We start from the raw sequence: 19,229 nt of genomic DNA on the forward strand, positions 1-19,229 counted from the left end.
ATGGTAAAAGCAGTGATAAATCATGTGGCTATGGGTATTTCAGAATATTTACAAAAGTCCAGGGCTTTAAAAAAATTAACCTACCGAGGTGGCCCTGAGTTTCAGGGCCTGCAAAATATAGATGGCCACACCGTGGGTAACCATGGGGTTGGCGTCCACCCATAAGTATTCCATGCAGTCATCTTCCAAGATGATGGATGGGGGAATTAATAGGAAGAGCCTTGCTCTTATTGAGTCATAAAAAGAGCAGTGAAAGAAAAAGTGAATAAAGTCCTCTATCTTTCCCCTGTTGCACGGACAAAGGCGAAGATCAGGAGGAGTGTTGGAAAATATACCCTGTAGGAATGCTGTAGGAATGGAGTGGATGCGGGCAAGTGTAAAGGCTCTTCTTTGCACAGGGAGTATGTTTAGGGGCCGGTCCCCAGCCAAGTCTCACTCGTCTTTTTTCTCTTCTAGGAGAAAAAAGAGTCTCCAAGAGACTCAGTGGTTTAGACCACAGTGCCACCCGCTTATAACAGAACTTAAAACAGAACTTCAGCACTGATTACTGAAGTCAAGCTCTTAGTGGTTTACAATGACGTTCTGAAGTGTCAAGAGGAACCCTTATTATAGGTTTGGGATTGGTTTGGCCTGAAGCTGACAAAATAGTACAAAAGATGCCTGCAGTGTGATACACTATCATTCCCTATTGCTGACAGGGAGCTCTGCTTAGGGAGAGTAGTTGACAAGCCCTGCCGTGCAGTACAATTTGGCGCTACTGCGCATGCGGCGAGTGGCGAAACCCGGAAGTAACCCTTTCCGGTACTTCTGGGTCGCCGCGGGACGCAACCTGAAAAAACATATCGTGAAGCAAACGTAACATGAGGTATGACTGTATTGTAGGTGAGACACGGGGTTTGGATTCCCAGTCAAAAATTCCATCTGCACCTCAGGTGGCAGCAAAAGTCTATCTACTTAAGTTGTCTCCTCAGATCACCTTTGGGCCAAATCAGTTGCATACAGAAGCTGCTTGCTTCACTGGGTTGCATGCAGTCTAAGTTAATACAATACTACGAGTTAGAACTGAGATTTGTTTCTTTGACATTGCATTTTTCCAGCTTCCAGGAGTCTTTGTCTCTTGCTCTCTCTCACACAGTGCATATTGTGGGTACTCTTCTGCACCCATATAACAAATATTTGTCCAGGACAGAATTCTATCCTATTTATTCTATCCTCATTGTGCAAGCAGTCATTCTTAAAATGATGAAAAGCAGGATCCCATCTATGTTTACTCAAACGTTTATTATATTAAATTCGGAATGTGTATAGGGTTGCAGTTCACTTTCCTGTCTCTTGAATCAATTTGATATGAGGTTGCTATGGCAAATACTGAGACTCTTTACTCCCTTTCATGGGAGATAATTGCCTAGCTGACCCTAGACCAGCTGGTTTATTTCATTGGCTCCCATCTGAAGGATACAGACTGCAAGTGCACAATACAATTTACGTGGATTTGTGAGTCACACCTTTCCACTGTACAACAGCTGTAGCTACAGGTCATGACATTGTGTAAAAACCAATGTCTCAAAAACAGATTTTTTAAAAAAAATTCCCAGTCATTGTTTTTCCATTCCAGCCAAATGTGCAAATGTATCTCATATGCTTCATGATTATAAACCTGTGTAATGGAAAGTGGTCCTAAACTGCAAGACATACAAAGCACATGCATTTATGTAATGTGCTATTTAGATATGAGAAAAGCCCGCAGGAGTTGGTCCATGTCTGCAAAGCAGACTGGATCCCTAATGAGTCTGTGAACTCTTGAACCCCCAAGAGATGCAATGTGGAATCACAGCTGATCTAAGATACATAATTCTATCAACATAATCCCTTGCAGTGCTGCAGGATGCTGAAAACAATTCTCAGATCCCATATGGGTATTAAAAAGGCTGTCCTAACACATGCTGCTAAGGCCACATTGCTGCTTCATTGGTACCCCTAAAAATACTTCCATCCCAGGTTGCACTGAACGAAAAAGTATGCGGGTGAGGTTTCATGAATATTTTCACTGGACGAAGGAATGTGGTGATGGAAGCACTGAGCTTTGGGACATAGGTAAAGGGACCCCTGACTGTTAGGTCCTGTTGTGTCCGACTCTGGGGTTGCGGCGCTCATCTAGCGTTACTGGCCGAGGGAGCCGGCATACAGCTTCTGTGTCTTGTGGCCAGCATGACTAAGACGCTTCTGGCGAACCAGAGCAGTGCACGGAAACGCCATTTACCTTCCCGCCAGAGCGGTACCTATTTATCTACCTGCACTTTGACATGCTTTCGAACTGCTAGGTGGGCAGGAGCTGGGACCAAGCAACGGGAGCTCACCCCATCGCGGGGATTCGAACCGCCGACCTTCTGATCAGCAAGCCCTAGGCTCCGTGGTTTAACCCACAGCGCCACCCGCGTGCTGAGCTTTGGGACATACCTTGCACTTAAACTGTATCTCCCCATGCATGTCCTTTGTTCTTTACAAAGGAAACTGAACCCAAGTACATGCTGCACCCCGGAGTTCTCAATTTTCAAAGAATTGGGGGTGCACATAACAATATTTGCCATTGTCTTTACAATGAGCACTGGTATTGTAGAGCAAGGGTGGAATTTTCTTAAACCTCATTTTGACAAATTGAGTGGCCTGTCTATTGTAAGCTATGAGAGATGGTATGACTCATGAATCTCCTTAAAAACATCAATGCTTAAAAACATAGCCTCCTTACTTGGTCTTGATGCTGACTTGGTGGCCTCGAGTGAGCTAGCTTGTCTGGTAGTCTTCTGTCAAAACCATGTCCGTTCTCCAAACGAGACTCCCGGGGCTTGTCGAACCAATCCGTTTCTTCCCGGCGCAGGTGGTAGGCTTTGAAAACCAAGGACACGTCATAGGTTCTGAGCCAGAGATGTGAGAAGAGCAACAGTCTGGTGTGCGCAGTCAACATGCATACAGCAGTTAATAATTGGCCATGCATTTTAAAGCAAAAGTAGCAGGCAAAGAGTGGAAGCAGACAAACTCAGGTTAGTAGAAAGTGACAGAGAAGACCCAGCCTTGTTGACTGCGGACCCTTTGCAGGTATGTCAGAATGCCATAACAATTTATTTTGGGGCTTGTTTGGTTCCTGAAATACTCCATTGGAATATGTTTCTGAGGTGTTTCCTCTTAGCAGGTAGTTTCATAAAAACCCTTTGCACCACTCCTTATGGACTCTCAGTTCCATCACTGTCTCACCTTATATATTTTATTTATTCATTTATTTATAAACCACCAACTCATTAAAAAATATCATGGTAATATACAATAAAACATGTAAAATACAGAACAAGTGACCAACACTGAATCAAATTAATTCTCTCAATCAAGTGTTTGGTTGTATGAGAAATAAGAGGGCACAGGGGGGCACACAGAGTCATTCTTGGGAGACTTTCCCCAGTTCTGAATTGCTCTCCATCTTCATGTCCACAAAACTCTGAGTCTGGATATTTGCCAGAAGAGATGCAAGACTCTTTAAAAGCAGGTTAGTAGCAGGTAGGTTCGTATCTCAGCAGACATTTTAAGTCACTTCAAATTTAATATTTAGTCCTGAACTGATATGGTCTATATTGTACTTGTTAATAATTGTATACCAGTTAGATACACTTGTAGTTAAGCAGTATATAAATGGTCAAAATAAAATAAATGTGTATTTTTAATGTATTTTTTTAACAGCTTGAGCCTATGGCACCATTGTATAAATTTAAATCAATCAATAACACAGGAGCACATGAAGCTACCTTATCATTAATCAGACCCACAGTCCCCTTAGGTTTCAAACAGGGTGTATTTCCTTGCCCAGCCTGGAGATGCCAGATGTTCAGTCCCTGGGACCTTCTGCATGCAAATTAGACGATCCGGTTAAACCTTACAAGATCCTTTCATCATAGGCTTGCCAAATTTTCACCCAGATGAGGATCCACTGTCTTTAACAGCTTAATGCTTGGGAGACGCCCAGAAGATCTAACCAATCACCAGCTTCCCCTATCTCCTGCAATGGTCAGTCCACCCTCCATTGGTTGCTGCAATATATAGCATTTGAACATTTAGAGCAAGTTAGGAGTACAGATGGAATGTGGCCCACACCAAGCTCTTCCCTGGTGTGGAACTCTCGTGTGAAAAAGAGAGAGCGATATCTCCTGTGTGACAATGACACTAATTGCTATAAACACCTCAAATTGGAAGATGAAATCTCGTGAAATGGATCGTTTCATACTTAGTAAGAACAAAAATGGAGAATTTATCACAGACGGCAGCTGTAGAAGACAGACTTAGCATTCCTGCGTCAACTAAGGAAATTTAAATTGTCCCAGGAAGTGTTGATCCAATTCTACAGAGGCATCATTGAAACTGTTCTCTGTAATTCTATAACAGCTTGGTATGGTACAGCCTCCAAGAGAGACAAGAAAAGGCTCCAACGAGCTGTAAGAATTGCAGAAAGGGTAATTGGTGTTAGCTTGCCTTCAATAGAGACAATTTATGCTACCCGAATTAGGAAGAGAGCAGAGAGAATTGTAGCAGATCCTTTACATCCCGGTCATCATCTGCTTGATTTACTTCCATCTGGACGTTGCTACAGGACTTCATATACAAAATCGGCCAGGCACAAGAATAGTTTTTTCCCTTGTGCCATTAAATTGTTAAATTTGTAGTTGTATAGCTTAAGGGGAGGTAAAATATGGGTGGGGTTTCTTTGCTTCTTTGTATTGTGAGAGGAACAGTGTCTGTATGTTTACATGTAGCCGAAACAAATTCCAAGTATGTTGGAAAATGTACTTGGCCAATAATAAATTATTCCTATTCCTATTCCTAATTTGTTGTCATATCCCCTAAACCAGGACGAACTTAAAACTTTTGAATAAGGGATTATCCTTTGTATGAACTCCAGCATATACAGGTGAAACTCGAAAAATTAGAATATCATGGAAAAGTCCATTCATGTAAGCAATTGTTCTCATTAGCTACTGGAGTTTAATATGTGAGATAGACTCATGACATGGAAAGCGAGATATGTCAAGCCTTTGCTTGTTATAATTGTGATGATTATGGCTCACAGTTGATGAGAACCCCAAAGTTGAGATTGTTAATTTGGGGTTCTCATCAGCTGCACGCCATAATCATCACAATTATAACAAATAAAGGCTTGACATATCTCGCTTTGCATGTCACGAGTCTATCTCATATATTAGTTTCACCTTTTAAGTTGAATTACGGAAAGAAATGAACCTTTCCACGATATTCCAATTTTTCGAGTTTCACCTGCAATGCCCTAAATACTAGGATTGAACTTTTCAAACTCGCTAGACTACAGTACTAACGTTACGAACAATACAACCCTAACATTACTACTTTTGAAATAGTGGTGTTACAGGATAGGAAAAGGGCAGAACAAAGATCTTCTAAGAGATGGCACAATTTATCCCATGGTTTGGGGTGGCACATACCTCATCTGATTGGGTAGAGGAATTTGGTCAGATGATTTCAAAGTGAGAATGCAGGCAGCAAATGAGGAACTGGGGCAGCAGCTGGCAAGTAGCAGCCTTGGGGGCACCAAACAATGCCTTATCTTTGCTCTTTTTTGTGGAACTGATGCTGCTTTAAGGACTAGCACTATCTCTGTCTTGGGTGCTTGCCTGATACTCATTGCTTCTGTATTTTTGTAAAGATAAAATCAAATGCAACACACCTTAGTCACTAACACTCTCTCCTCATATGTGAACTGACTCTACAAAAGTCGGCCTGTGCAACAGTAAGAACTATGCTCTTCATGCAGTTTTGCATGTTGCATTTTAGGTATTTCCCAAATGCCTTTGTTTTCTGTGAATGTGCATGAACCCATAAATTCTAACCTGCTTAAAGACATTTTTTTTTAAAACTAGAAGATCAGACTGGATAAATGCAATGACACGTTCTTAAAATGTTCGTTTAGGGAATTTTATCCTCTTTCTTAACAGCTTTCAGAATCTATGGTTCATGTCATGTATCTGTCTCCAGACATAGCAACACGGTAATTTAAAGTATATTCATGCATATAAAGAAATCCCCCCCCCCCCCGATCATAGTGAACAGTATGATCCATATAGCATTACTTGAACTGAAAGAATTTATGGGCTACTCTTTTGCAGGTTTGCTGAAGGCGGGATTATTAGGGTGCTCGTTAGAGCCTTTACATCACCTTCAATCTTGTTTAGTCGACTTAAGATATAAAGTAGGGTATGACATGATATTAAACAAGCGTCACTTAACTGCTTGGTAGTCAGAATTAATTGCTCCTGTAATAATTTATTCCCCTTAGTAGTTGTACTCCTTTCTGTTGATTCATTTCTTCTGGCAGTTTGTCGTGTTTGTCTTATTCTGGAGAAATAGAGACCACCGTCCATGTATTTTTTCCGTTGCTCCCTTTATAGAGACCTCCAAAATGAATCTACCCTAAAGATATTTGACGAGTTACCTGGACGATTTGAAGAACTGCAAATAAAATGGCTCCTTTCAGACTCCAACCCAAAGGTCGCCGCTATGGTGGCAAGATTCTGCACCAATGCTATCAGAATTCAGTGCGCCTATACAGGAGGCATTCAAATCAACTCCTGATCAGAGCCAGGCAGACTCTGTTTTAATTTATAGTGTATACAGTGGTACCCCGGGTTACGCACCCCACCGTGTTGCGGACGTTTGAGTTGCAAACGCCTGCAACTCGGAAGTGTTTCCGGAGCGCGCGTGACCCCTGGGTGCGCAGAAGCATTCTGCGCGCTTCGCACATGCGCAGAAGCGCTCAAATCGCGCTTCTTCTGGGTTTTTTGGGTGCGTTCGTGATACGCCCGCCCGCGTTATGTACCGCGACCCGGAATGGATCGCATATGTAACACGGGGTACCATTGTAGTAAATAATTAATACCGGTATATAAAATAAGGATCAAAGGATGACTGATCCCTTTTAGATAAGTTATTTTAGTTTATTTCAAAAAATTTAAATATTGATGGTGTAATGCAATTTATTGTGCTGGTCAGTGACCGCAATAAAGAATTGAACTGAATTGAATTGAATGGGCTACTTTTTGCTAATAACGCTTTCGCATAATGAGTTTGACATTACCATTTCATGATTCCTGGAGTTTTTGGTGCTGTTCCTGATATGGCACGGATACAGTTCCTACTTCCTGCTATGGAGTGAACCCATAAACCCCAGCCATAGAAATAAAGCAAGAGTGGCAGTTTTCATACAAAACAAGCAATGGCGTCAATGATGTATTTGCTGTTTCATCAAAAGGATTGCTGGAGCAAAGGTGCCTTAAAATTCCAGTGGGCTCTACACGCTGGCATATTTGACAACTGTGAAATGAGAACAATGGTCAAAGGGCCATGTTTTCATTTCAGAAAAAAAAGTGTTATGTGTGTGTCATGTAGGTGTTATGCTTTTTTATGACCTTTTATAGAGAGAGCACTTATTTATGAGTTACAGAATATGAAAACCTAGGATATTTTGGTGAGAGTGGCTAGAGTATTTTTTTTTTTTTTTTGAGGGCTGGGGTTACAAAAATGGATTCAATTCGTCTTTTACTTCAGTCAGTCTGTTATCTCATTCCTTTGTTTTCTCTGGACTGCCAGCAGTTATTACTCCATTTATGAAGAAAAAATGGATTTAAAGGTTTGAAGAACTCAGGAATGAAAAGAAAAGTGGAATGTTCAATGGAGCAAAGTGAGACCCTAGACAAACTTTGGATCTTAAGACGAATAGGCATGGTTCCAGCAGGGCATGTAAAATAATACATACCGTATTTTTCCGTCTATTTTGGGGACTCCGATTTAAGAAAATGGGGGGGAGATGGCCCCCATGTATAAGACACCCCCAAATTTTGGACATCATTTTTTAGGGGAAAAAAACCCTAGTCTTATGCACGGAAAAATACGGTATTTCCCTCTACTCCCTTAATGGAAGTTTTAGACAACTTTTTAAATAAAAACACATAAGCTTTCAGTAACCACAAAAAGTAGAAACCAAAACAAAACGTAAATCTGAGGAACATTTATCGGATCCAGAACAAATTAAAACATACTCCAAAAAGCTCTACTCAAAAGTTAAGTTCCACTGAATACAGTGGTGCCTCGCTAGACGAAAATAATTCGTTCTGCGAGTATTTTCGTCTAGCGATTTTTTCATCTAGCGAAGCACCAATGCAAATCGTGGTTTTCGCTAGACGGAAAAAAAAATTCGTCTTGCGAGGCAGCCCCATAGACTTTTTCGTCTTGCGGGGCAGCTTCCGCTAGACGAATGCCGTTCGTCTAGCGTGTTTTTCGTCTAGCGAGGCATTCGTCTAGCGGGGCACCACTGTACAATGAGACTTACTCCCAGGTCAGTGAATATCGGACTGCAGTGTAAACCAATTTTAGGTACCCTTGAAATCGGTGCAAAAGCATACACCATGGCTAACTTAAGTACTGTCGATCTCAATGGGATTTAAATGCAACTAACTTTCTCTGGATCCAACCTCCTGTTTTATACTTCGATGAGATGGGGCAAATTCCCAGTCATTCGGAGGGAGAAAGCTTTATATCGCATATTCTCATCTATTATGATTCTATTTTCAGAGTGAACTGAGGGAAGGGAGTAATGGCACTGAAGTAGATAAGAAAGTGTGAGGGGAGTAACTTCAGCAAGTATTTCTTCCAGGGTAATCACGGCTATTAGCAAACAGAACAAGTGCATGCAGTGTGTTTTTATTTGACAATATGCACAAAAACTCAACAGAGCACATACAAAGAAAACGTGTAAAATCCATTAACTTTCAAAATGTCTTTTTGAAATGGCTCCTGAAACAGTATTAAAACATGTTATAAACTTTACTCAATTCCAGCAATGCTGATACACAACTTACAGTTTAATATTTAACATCAGCATAACATTTTTTTCTTTGCTTTTTAAAAAGTAACATTTAGTATTTCTTTTTCTTTTTTTAATAGAAAAAACACCTTTGTGTGCATCTGTGTGAGATAAGCTTGTGCAGTTGCCTATAGACTTCCCAACCCACCATGTACTTGAACAACTTGGGAGTTTTATTATTATCTTTTAAAAAGCTGTTTCCCTACTTAGGTTTTCCTGTCCCAACCTCCTGCTTCCTCCTCTCAGACTCATCCCAATACTTGCAACAGCATATGTATTAGCCACACATAAATAGAATCACTTAAAAAACATGCCTATATGCCTGAGGTACAGGTTATGGTTTATATATTATAGGGTCATTTATACATATGGATAGTATTGAAGTTATCTGTGCATGTTTAATGAGAAAAGTTTACTGGGGAAGCTAATTGACTCTGACATCTGAACAGTATCACATCATCATACTTTTAATTTACAAAAATCCATACATAACAGCATACACTTTACGAAGATGCGATTATAAAGGCGCAGCAACGAAGTCTCTAAAAATACAATACCCCATCATAACAATATTGCTTCTACCCATGATTCCACCAGGGTTTAAAACAATGATTTGAAATATATAAGGGAATTACTTTCATAAAGGATTTTGTTTGTAAACTGCTCTATGGCTCTTGGAAATTTTTGGATTGCTGAAGATTTGCAGCAAGCTTATTGCACAGAAGATCATTTCACATTAACAAAAGGATGGGTCACAGTAGTTTTATGAAGACTATATTTATTTTGGGTGGTATTTTCAGGCTCTCTTGATTTTAGCGGAGACTTATTCCACTAAACACAATGGAAGAAGACAAACCAATCCTGAATTATTGCTTCCGAAAATCCCAGCCAAAATACATATAACAAAAGTGGAGTGCAAAAAAAGTGCACACGCAAACTAAAAGAAAAAATAAATACAACTGGAACATGCAAGTCTATCTATGTACCCATCCAGAATCCGAGCACAGAGTCAAATCAGCCGACTAAATGAAAAGAATATCTATCTATATACACACACATACGTACATATATATATATATATACACACACACAGAGAAAGAATGCAAAAAAGAAAAGAAGAAGAATTAGTCCCCGAAAGATTATGAAATCACACACATGCATAGAAATGAGGATTTGCGTTGTGGGAGCAATAAAGCAGTCTGAAGTCTAGTTTACCTTCACTGTCTGACATTGCGTGTTGGAAGTCGTCCATGATGAAGGCTATATCCCGGTCGTAGCCTCGAGCTCGTGATTCTTCCCTCATGTGCTGCTGGACTTCGGGCAATGAATGGCTTGATCCAAACTGGTCCCTAGTGTCTGCGGATATAGGTGGCAATGGCCCGGCTGCTGCTCTTGCCATTCCCATTGGCTGGCCCACAGGACTTAGGGGACTCTCTTCTTCTGAATTCTGGGCTACTATTGGGATTCGGCCCCTGCTCTGACTTATGGGCAGACTAGTGGGTTTAGTTCTTCCAGAGGGGGCTGCGTGACTGAAGGAAACGTCTAGTGGTTCGGCCTCTTGGGCCTTCAGTCTTAAAGATGAGCTTGAAGAATCTCTTTTTAGTGATAAATCAAGCCCATAGACCGATGACGGTCGGGAAGAAGGTCTGGATCTACTGCCACTGCTGTAAGATTTGTCAGAATCATCATGTAATGTGGATCTCATTGATGTACTCAATGCAGCCCCAAGGCTTGTGCCAAGAGAATGTGAGAGAGTTGGCCCCATATACTTCTGCTGGTCTGTGATATTTTTTCGAAGGCCAAACGTTATATCATCTTGGAGGAGCCTTGCTCTGGAAGTAATGCCCCCAAGAGACGATGTGCTTGAAGTCAAGTAGGTTGAATAATCAAGCTCAAGGTCCCTGCTTTCCTGAATGGGTGAAAATTTAGATAATTTGGGATCAATCAAGGCCTTCTTATGCTTTGACTGCTTCTGGTAAAGAAGGGCCGCTGGAAGCTGTTTGGCAGCTTGCTTCTCTAAGGTAAGCCTGCTTATGCTATATTTCTCAGATTTGGGGAAATGTCTGTAGCTAGTATCTGCATGGTAATACTGTGAAAGGCCGGCCAGGTGATCCAGGCTTTCAGCTCCCCTTCGGAACTCCTGCTTGATCTGATGCTTCAGCAGCTTCAGCTCATAAGGGTCTTCCATGGGATCGTCGTCAGTTTTCATGTAGCTGTGCAACCGAGAAGAGGTCTGCAGCGGCGCGAGGAAATCGGAGACCTCTTGCACTGTTCGCGCCTCAGTAGTTCGAAGCAGCCTGTCAGCTTTGGTCAGATCCTTCTCATGCAGACCATAAGCAGAGCTCAGGGCCGACGTCCCTTTAGTGAGGTCTCCAATATCATCAATCAGCACATAATTACGTGGCGCATGGTGGTCCATATCGGCATAGAAGGAGTCACCAGATATGCTCGAGATGGGACTACTGGCCATGCTGCTCCGCTCATCGAGCCCCATCCTTAAGTCCAAGGTACTGTATTTACTACCCAAATGGGACACGACGTATGTGTTGTCGGAAGACGCAGGGGCTATCATGAGAGGCTGGTTGCGAATCACGTCATAGTTCGTTGTTATCTTAGGCTCCAGATATAATGACGCTTGCCTTGTTTTCTGGGGGATCACCATTAGCTGTGACGAAAGCTGGTAGGAAGGCTGCTGGGTTGGTGGAGGCTGAGTCTGCGGCGTGAAAGACATGGTTGCCACAGTTTGGAATGCTGACTGGGTCTGGTAAGGAGAAACCTGCTGTTGATATAAAGGTTGCTGCTGCTGGTAATGAGACGGCTGGGAGTACTGAGTTGGCGCCTGGGTGGGAAGGGCAGGTGAAGAGTACTGATACTGAGTATAAGGGCTCGTGGGAGTTGCAAACTGCGTTTCTGGCTGGGTTTGTGGGGGGATAAATTGGTCAAATTCTGTTTGGGGCGCAGTCCTTGGTCTTTCCAAGCCGTGCTGAGATTCTATTCTCGTGGGCCTGGTGCTGCTAACCTCGCTGTCAGACATATAGTCGCGTTCCTCTGCTACACCTTGAAGATAGGCACGCTCCCTCTTTTCCCGTTCTTTTAGCAATGCCTCTTTCCGCCGGTTGATGCCCATCTCTAGATACCGAAGTTTTGCATCTATTTCTTTCTCTTCCTCATCTAACTCTGCTTGCTTTTTCCGGAGCTTGGCTGACTCTCTTTCTACCAGATCGAGTTCTCTGTCTATATCCTGGAGGATTTTAGCTCTGGCCATGGTATTGCTTCTACAGATCCTCCGGCGTGAAACTGATCCCACAGTGGTGAAGGCGGATTGTGTCCCCACTGCAACATCTTCTGGAGGTGGGTTGGGTAGAGTCCTCTTGACCTTCTTTTGCATTCCTGATGCTGATACACTTGAAGATCCTTTAGTCTGCGGCATAGGAAAAAAACACAGGATAATTATTTTAGAGAAATGGACAAGCATGGGCCAGCACAACTTGTGATCCCCCAAGCCAAAAACAACCCACCCAAATGTACTGCTAGATGCTTGACTATCCTCATGTTTTGTGGTACCAAAGAGGCTGCAAAGCAGGACTGTGTACCGTTCTAGCCACCCCAAAAAGAAAAGCACAGAGCTGGACAAAGTGTAAAGGTAAAGGGACCCCTGACCATTAGGTCCAGTCATGACCGACTCCGGAGTTGCGGTGCTCATCTCACGTTACTGGCCGAGGGAGCCGGCGTACAGCTTCCGGGTCATGTGGCCAGCATGACTAAGCCGGTTCTGGCAAACCAGAGCAGCGCACGGAAACGCCATTTACCTTCCCGCTGGAGTGGTAGCTATTTATCTACTTGCACTTTGACGTGCTTTCGAACTGCTAGGTGGGCAGCTGCAGGGACCCAGCAACGGGAGCTCGGACAAAGTGTAGAAAAGTACACAGAAACTGTTCAAAAGGCTGGAGGGAGCACCTTCCCTACAAGGAAAGCCTAAAGCACTTGGGGCTTCTTAGTTTAGAAAATATGATTAAAAGGACACACAACACAAATTTACTAAGTGATGCCATTTGCAAAAAGTTGAATGGGGATAATTTTTTCTCACTGTCGTAACAACAAAAATCAGGGTCATCCAGTGAAACTGATTGCCATTAGATTCAGGACAGATAAAACCAAGTACTTCACCCAACACAAAATTCATGTATGGAACTCACTGCCACAGGATATGATGTTCATCACAGTCTTAATAGAAGATAAATCCATGGCAGATAGATCTATCCATGGTTATAAGCCATGGAACGTATACGGCTGAGTACCAGTAGCTGAGGCAGTGAGAGAGGGGTGTCTGTGGAACTTTCTGAAGGCATATGCTTTGCTACAGTTAGGAACACACTGTTGGGCTAGATATACCTTGTGCCAGGACTGCTCCTATGTAACAGACGGTTTATGACCAAGTGAAGGTGCATGCCTGGGGATCCTTGGATCTTGACTGTTTACACACACACTAATACCACACCCTGTAGAATTCCATCAGTTTTATTTTATCTGCACAATCCAGGGACCAAAAAGTCGAAGTGAAAAATGGCCCCCAAATGGTAGCTAGGCATTCTGTTTTGGCGAGTCTAACCCTGCTTTAAGGAACCATTTGGCACCTAGCTTATATTTCTTTCCAACACTGCTTGAATGCCCACCCCAGGGAGGCTCACCTGACGCCATCATTACATGCCTTTAGGTACCAGGCAAAAACTTTCCTCCATAACCAGGTCTTTGGCCTTTTATAAGTGGGTGGGATGTTTTTTAATGTATTTCTCTTTCCTCTTGGCTTTAATGTATCTATGTGGGGTTTACTGTCCATCTGTTAGGTTGCAAGTCGCTTTGGGTTGCCCTGGGCAAGATACACCAACTGATAAATCTAATAAACAAACCAATAAAATAAATAAAATAGCTCAGAGCTGGTTCTGGGCTAGAGGGATATGCAGAGGTTTGTGTCCGTGTGTCCCAGGTGATTGGAACTCTAATCTCCTGGCATGTACAGACACAGAGAAAGAGCTCAATGCTCCCGTCTATTTGTCTTTCTTGTAGGTGAGCCTTTGGGAAGTGGTGTCCAACAGTCTGTGTCTCCCTCCTACGTATGCGGAGCAGTTTAAATACCCCAAATGAAGCGTTATTTAAATGGTGATGAGCTCTCTTATCTGGGTTAACCAAACTCTAACCCAATTAACCCAGCTGGCCTTGCACATTTTAAACAGTATATTTAGCCCAATTAAGTACTATTTTGAGTATTCCATGCTTATTTGGCATCAGCATGGATAATATACTTGCTTAATGATTCAGTAATGGTTTAACAATCTTCTGAAATTGGAGGGTGATTTTGTGCTACTTAAAACCAACCTTTGGAACTGCTTTGAATTCACCAGTCCAAATCAACATGTACAGTATTATTAATGGAAAGACATACATTTAGAACCCCTTAACATATATTATTTGCAGTTCTGCTAGAGAGCCAGAATGTTGGTTATTTTGTCTTTTCCAGTTTGACAGAGCTGTTGATGAGGTCAGGCACCTACCGAATTATAGGAACCAGCCATGCGATAGGAAATGCTAACACGTCCAACGGCTTCTTTTTTTGTGTAACAGCAAAGCTTTAATATGGAACACAGAATAACTCCTAATGCATTTTGGGATCTTTCAAATTGAGTTACTGATTTGATTTTAGCCACCTGTCCAGTGACTTCCTATTTGTTGCTCTTCTATTGTTGATCTAGATTTGCATCTGTTAAGGAACCTCTTTAACGGTGACTCTTATACCTTCCCCTTTTTCAGAATAGTAATAAAAGAAGCAGGTAAAAAGGGAACTGACTACAGATGGGGAACTAAGTGAAAAAAATTCAGCAGGACTAGAAATAACCATGTCACCTTAGTGAAGAAACACCTCCCACAGTTGGAAACTTTGAGCTATAACCAGGGTCTTCTACCTGCCAGCCAGATTACACAAAGTGAGCAATTGAGACACCCTATTTTATCCAGTACCATCTGTGTGGATTCCATCCACGTATCCTATAAAACCGGCACCCCAAGTTATATGACAACACAGGCTTCTTTTGAAAACTAAGGGTCGGTTCACATGTGTAATCCTTTTCAATGGAGGCAGTTCACCTATTCAGCTTCCAGGGATCTAGTTATGAGAAATGAAGAAATGCACATATGCAAGTATATGCCCCTAAATTTCATCAGGAACCTACTGGAAAAGGCCATTCTGTAACTCCCATGAATGTAACAGCAGCACTATGTACTACAATTCCACAAGAAGATGGACAATACAAGCTGGATCAAGAAGTAGTAGTAGTGTAAAGGTAAAGGGACCCCTGACCGTTAGGTCCAGTCGCGGACGACTCTGGGGTTGCGGCGCTCATCTCGCTCTATAGGCCGAGGGAGCTGGCGTACAGCTTCTGGGTCATATGGCCAGCATGACAAAGCCGCTTCTGGCGCAGTAGAGCAGCACACCGAAACACCGTTTACTTTCCCGCTGGAGCAGTAGCTATTTATCTACAGGTGTAACTCGAAAAATTAGAATATCATGGAAAGGTTCATTTCTTTCAGTAATTCAACTTAAAGGGTGAAACTAATATATGAGAAAGACTCATGACATGGAAAGCGAGATATGTCAAGCCTTTATTTGTTATAATTGTGATGATTATAGCGTACAGCTGATGAGAACCCCAAATTAACAATTTCAACTTTGGGGTTTTCATCAGCTGCAATCCACAATCATCACAATTATAACAAGCAAAGGCTTGACATATCTCGCTTTGCATGTCATGAGTCTATCTCATATATTAAACTCCAGTAGCCAATGAAAACAATTGCTTACATAAATGGACTTTTCCACAATATTCTGATTTTTCGAGTTTCACCTGTACTTGCACTGGTGTGCTTTTGAACTGCTAGGTGGGCAGGAGCAGGACCAAACAACGAGAGCTCACGCTGTCGCAGGGATTCGAACCGCCGACCTTCCAATCGGCAAGCCCTAGGCTCAGTGGGAGGGTGTTCCACAGGGCAGGTGCCACTACCGAGAAGGCCCTCTGCCTGGTTCCCTGTAACTTCGCTTCTCACAGCGAGGGAATTGCCAGAAGGTGCTTGGCGCTGGACCTTAGTGTGGTGGGGGTGGAGACGCCCCTTCAAGTATACTGGACAGAGGCCGTTTAGGGCTTTAAAGGTCAGCACCAACACTCTGAATTGTGCTCGGAAACATACTGGGAGCCAATGTAGGTCTTTCAAGACCAGTGTTATGTGGTCTCGGCGGCCGCTCCCAGTCACCAGTCTAGCTGCCACATTCTGGATTAGTTGTAGTTTCCGGGTCACCTTCAAAGGTAGTCTTTGGGGGAGAGAATCATATTTTAAATGTATGGTGTATATGCAGCCACTGCTTTTAGTTTGGTCCTTATTCTGGATTAGTCAAGAAGGGATGTATTTAAATGTTTTATTGCAGGGGTGCCAAGTTGAATAAAATATTGCGGGCGGGGGGGGGGAGCAAGTAAACCCTGCACTGCATAATTCATGATGTGGTGCAGAGCCACCATTTGAATGGCAGCCCCTAGGAGTTGGTTCCTATGTTATATTGTTTAGCTTGTATTCATGGATTTGGCTTTACAAACTGCGTTAAGTTTTCAGGATGGTTTAGGAGACAAATCTAAATAGGGCAATATCCAGCCGCAGTGAAGCACACCAAATTCCCGTTTATGTCTTCATTTCAGTGGAAAGGCTCAACTCTTCTACATGGAAATAGATGAGTCCTAAAAATGCTGAACTTTGGTTTGGATTGAGCTTCTTTGAAAACATTTGCAAAACATTTCTGCCCTCTAGTCTGCTACTCCTTGTTCATGCAAGGACTGTTAAAAACTCCCTTTGGGCTATATGTGTGCATCTGTTTGTGTGGGGCAGGAACACTTGGCATGAATCTAAATGGAGACAAACTGATAAAATGTTTGCCATGCTTCCAAACTGGACGTTTCCCAAACAACTATTCCCTCCGAGGATGTTAAGGGCAAAAGTTTGCCCTGTTTCCAAATGGAACAGATGTGCCAACAGATTTTGGCACTTTTCCTAGATACCTACCCTTGAGACTTGGGTTCCCCAGAAGAGGATTTGCACAGCTACCAATTGAATAAAGATTATTAATTATATGGAGCTTAATCCAAGGCACAATAGATTCTATACCCATATTTCCTTGTTCTAAGTAGAATGCTGTAATTAGAAACATTTTTCACTGAAGCAATATACTCCCATCTTTATTATATTATTGGAACTTGAATTGGGTGATTTCTAGTCATTGCTCAATAAAGTGAACACCTCTGCAAGGGTGAATCAACCCCCAAACATTTGCACTCATTTACTGATGTTTGAAGGTTACATAAAGGCATGCAAAGTGCCAAATGAATGCTTGGCTTGACATAGGAGGCAACTCCAGGGGCCGTGGGTACCTCCAAGAAAGAAGCAGTTCAGCTCCGCCCTCCGCAGCCAGTGAGCAAGGCACCCTTTTCCAAGCATGGGGGGTGGGTGGGGGGCTCAGACATGAAGGCAGAGTCTCTCTGAGTCCAAGCCCTTCCCCATGGAGAAGGAGGAAGAGGAGCCGCTGCCTCAATGCAGACATGCGATGTCACACTTAGCCTGCACGTAGTGCATGTGACGTCCACACTGCGGTGGGCACACACAATCCTGAGGGCACGTTGGCACCCCTATGCCATATCAAGATATGTAAACCATGTAAAATCAGGGAAAGGTTGACCACAGCCTTATATAGCCTCCCTTTCCCAGTATTCCTGCTCCTATTGCTTCAGAACAGGCTTCCTCAACCTCGGCCCTCCAGATGTTTTGAGACTACAATTCCCATCATCCCTGACCACCGGTCCTGCTAGCTAGGGCTCATGGGAGTTGTAGGCCAAAAACATCTGGAGGGCCGAGGTTGAGGAAGCCTGCTTTAGAACAACAGAATGCCACTTAGTTCCAGATGAGCAAGTACCATGTTTTTGGAACTGGCAAAGTGGATTCAAATCCAGTATCAGCACATGATCTTACATGATGGGCAAGTTTGGGCAAACCAATTTTACTTATACAACTGTAATACATGTTATATTCTGTAATATCTAGACAATATGAATCTATTCTCTGACTCACAAGTAGGCTTAGGATGTTTGCTTAAAACTTTAAGTTATTCACCTAAGGGTGACTGTTTTTATTGACTAATGGTAGAAATCATATTTAAACTAAGAACAATCATTCCCCTAGTAATATACCAAGCTCTTTAGTGTGAAGAGAAAGCGGGGTTCCGTATACTAAAACAGCTGCTTTTGTATTTTGGGATTAAAATTATGCAAGGAACTGATAAACTTGGGAGGATTTGCTTGATGCAACCAGTTCAGAAATAGTCTCATTGTTTAAAATCCTGTGGCTGAAGCAAATCTATAAGTTACTTCTCAACACTAAAGTTTATCTCAGTTTAAACTGTCAGCAAAAAAACGTTTCTAAAGTACTTCTTTCTCTGAGAGCTGAAGACATAGCAATACAAGGAGACTTACGAACAACTGCTTCACAAAAATAAAAATATTTGAAACACAATTTATTTAGGAACACTACTTGGCTGAACTGACAGATCCTGAAATCAGGAAAAATGTTTTGTTTTACTACGGAATATACAGTTATGGAAGGAAGAATATTAGGCATTTCATGGGGTCCTACAATGTTCAGACAACACATGGCGGGCATGCTAGGGAATTAGGTCCCCTTTGAAATAAGGTAAGGGCCAATGGCAATAGCAGCTGCTGTCACTGGGCAGAGCTGTGGAGCCCGTCTGGCTACAGCTTACCTGAACTGGGCTGAGGCAGAGCAGGGTGGCGATTAGGTTGGGGCAGTGCAGATGCACCAGTGGAGCTAATCCAGCTCTCCTGTTGGTGTGTCCGCAGTTTACCTGGAGGGTGCTAGGGCAGGGCAGCAGTGAGGCTGGGTCTATGCACAGCTGGAAGAGTCAAACTGTTTCTACCAGTATGTCCATGCAATCCCAAGCTTACTGCCACCCTGCTCTGGCCTGCCCCAGTGTTGTTCAGGTGAGCTGTGGCGGTGGCTATGTTGGGAAGGTGGACTTGTGGGTTTATTGCCACACCAGCTGCAACAGTAACGTCATTTTGGCACTTGTGAAAACTCACTGAGCGATGCAGCAGCAAAAAAGTGAATGCTATTCCAGGCTGCATCAACAGAAGTATGGTGTCCAGATCAAGGGAAATACAGTGGTGCCTCGCAAGACGAAATTAATTCGTTCTGCGAG

The 19,229-nt window shown here is 42.8% G+C and overlaps 1 protein-coding gene across 4 annotated transcripts in view; it reads right to left on the reverse strand.

The window, feature by feature from the left end:
* PCLO (piccolo presynaptic cytomatrix protein) overlaps positions 1-19,229 on the reverse strand; it is a 210,169-nt gene that overhangs the window by 88,513 nt on the left and 102,427 nt on the right. For all 4 annotated transcript variants that reach the window (XM_033148343.1, XM_033148342.1, XM_033148341.1 and 1 more), the window contains exons 6-7: positions 10,145-12,350; positions 2,747-2,883 (exon numbers count right to left, since the gene is read on the reverse strand). In XM_033148343.1, the coding sequence (XP_033004234.1) occupies positions 2,747-2,883; positions 10,145-12,350 (2,343 nt within the window). The remainder of the gene's footprint in view (positions 1-2,746; positions 2,884-10,144; positions 12,351-19,229) is intronic.

The sequence above is a fragment of the Lacerta agilis genome, chromosome 5 (assembly GCF_009819535.1).
Source record: "Lacerta agilis isolate rLacAgi1 chromosome 5, rLacAgi1.pri, whole genome shotgun sequence".
Lineage (NCBI taxonomy): Eukaryota > Metazoa > Chordata > Lepidosauria > Squamata > Lacertidae > Lacerta > Lacerta agilis.